This window comes from Atta colombica, unplaced genomic scaffold (assembly GCF_001594045.1).
Source record: "Atta colombica isolate Treedump-2 unplaced genomic scaffold, Acol1.0 scaffold205, whole genome shotgun sequence".
Taxonomy (NCBI): Eukaryota; Metazoa; Arthropoda; class Insecta; order Hymenoptera; family Formicidae; genus Atta; species Atta colombica.
This window is the reverse complement of record NW_017259300.1, coordinates 1,066,358-1,067,610: the sequence shown is the minus strand read 5'-3', so window position 1 is coordinate 1,067,610 and position 1,253 is coordinate 1,066,358. Positions and strand designations below refer to the sequence as shown.

The following is a 1,253-nucleotide window of genomic DNA, read 5'->3' as shown; positions in this document are numbered from 1 at the left end:
AAAAAAAAAATTGCTTATCAATTTAATTCACGATTATTAGAGTAGTTTTTAATTGTGTTTATAGAAAAACAATTCAGCGTACAATTGGAAAAGACAATATGGTATATATGCAAGTACATATATAGTGTTAGTATATATATATATATATATATATATATTAGTAGCTCCTTAACGTTCGTAATGGATTTGAGTCTTATCGCAGTCTTTGTTTCACGTAACATTAGAATGTTTGTCTTAAACATTGGCTTGGACAGTCTTGCATGCAAATGGTAGTTTTGGTAGCACTAGTTAACCGTTTATAACAAAAGCTACGAGAGATCACCGAAAGCAGGATTTATTAAAGATTAGGATAATTTCGCAATCACAGAGCATTCTATATTCCGAATCGAACCCGCAATGTTAGGGAGAAGACGAATTTTGAATCAGTTTTGGTGACCATTTTAGCAGGTTAGAAGTGAACAGTAATTTTATGAAAATCGTGTGGTACTTATTTTACTCGCAGTATAATCGACAAATTATAATCAGCTTTGTCCCAACGCGTGTCCCAAAAGTTTTCATGGTCATGAAAACTCGTCCTAAATATTTAGTGGTCTTGCGATAATTGAACGAAGTGCGAATAAAAACGGTATCCCTCGATCAAATCGGGAAAAATAAGTCGGATGTCGGAGCGTTCGATTGCGAGAGCGAAAAACAAAAGAGTCGCAACAAAAGAGGGAGACACGCAATAGACGGTCCATGTGCATCGTGCCGGTTCTCGGCTTGTTCGGTTACAGCGTAGCCGCGGTTTCGGCTTCATCACATTCGCCGAGCCCGGTAGCGTCGACAAAGTCCTCAAGTGTCCCATCCACACCCTGGATGGCAAGAAGATTGATCCGAAGCACGCGACGCCGAAGAATCGCGCGAAACAGGCCAATCGCACTAAGAAGATCTTCGTGGGTGGTGTCAGTCAGGACACCAGCAGCGACGAGGTCAAGGCCTACTTCAATCAATTTGGGAAGGTGGAGGAGACAGTGATGCTGATGGATCAACAAACGAAACGTCATCGCGGCTTCGGTTTTGTCACCTTCGAGAACGAGGATGTGGTGGATCGCGTGTGCGAGATACACTTCCATACGATCAAGAACAAGAAGGTCGAATGTAAGAAGGCGCAGCCGAAGGAGGCGGTGCAACCGGGTGCGCTAGCGCTCGGTAAACGAGTAGTGCTCGGTGCTTTAGGTGTGCGGCTCGCGCCGCAACCGCCGCTGCCGGTCGCG

General features: G+C 44.0%; 1 protein-coding gene across 1 annotated transcript in view; it reads left to right on the top strand.

Annotated features, from left to right (window-relative positions):
* LOC108687296 (RNA-binding protein Musashi homolog Rbp6-like) overlaps positions 1–1,253 on the top strand; it is a 119,479-nt gene that overhangs the window by 117,947 nt on the left and 279 nt on the right. The window contains exon 4 of the mRNA XM_018192988.1: positions 774–1,247. Within this exon, the coding sequence (XP_018048477.1) occupies positions 774–1,247 (474 nt within the window). The remainder of the gene's footprint in view (positions 1–773; positions 1,248–1,253) is intronic.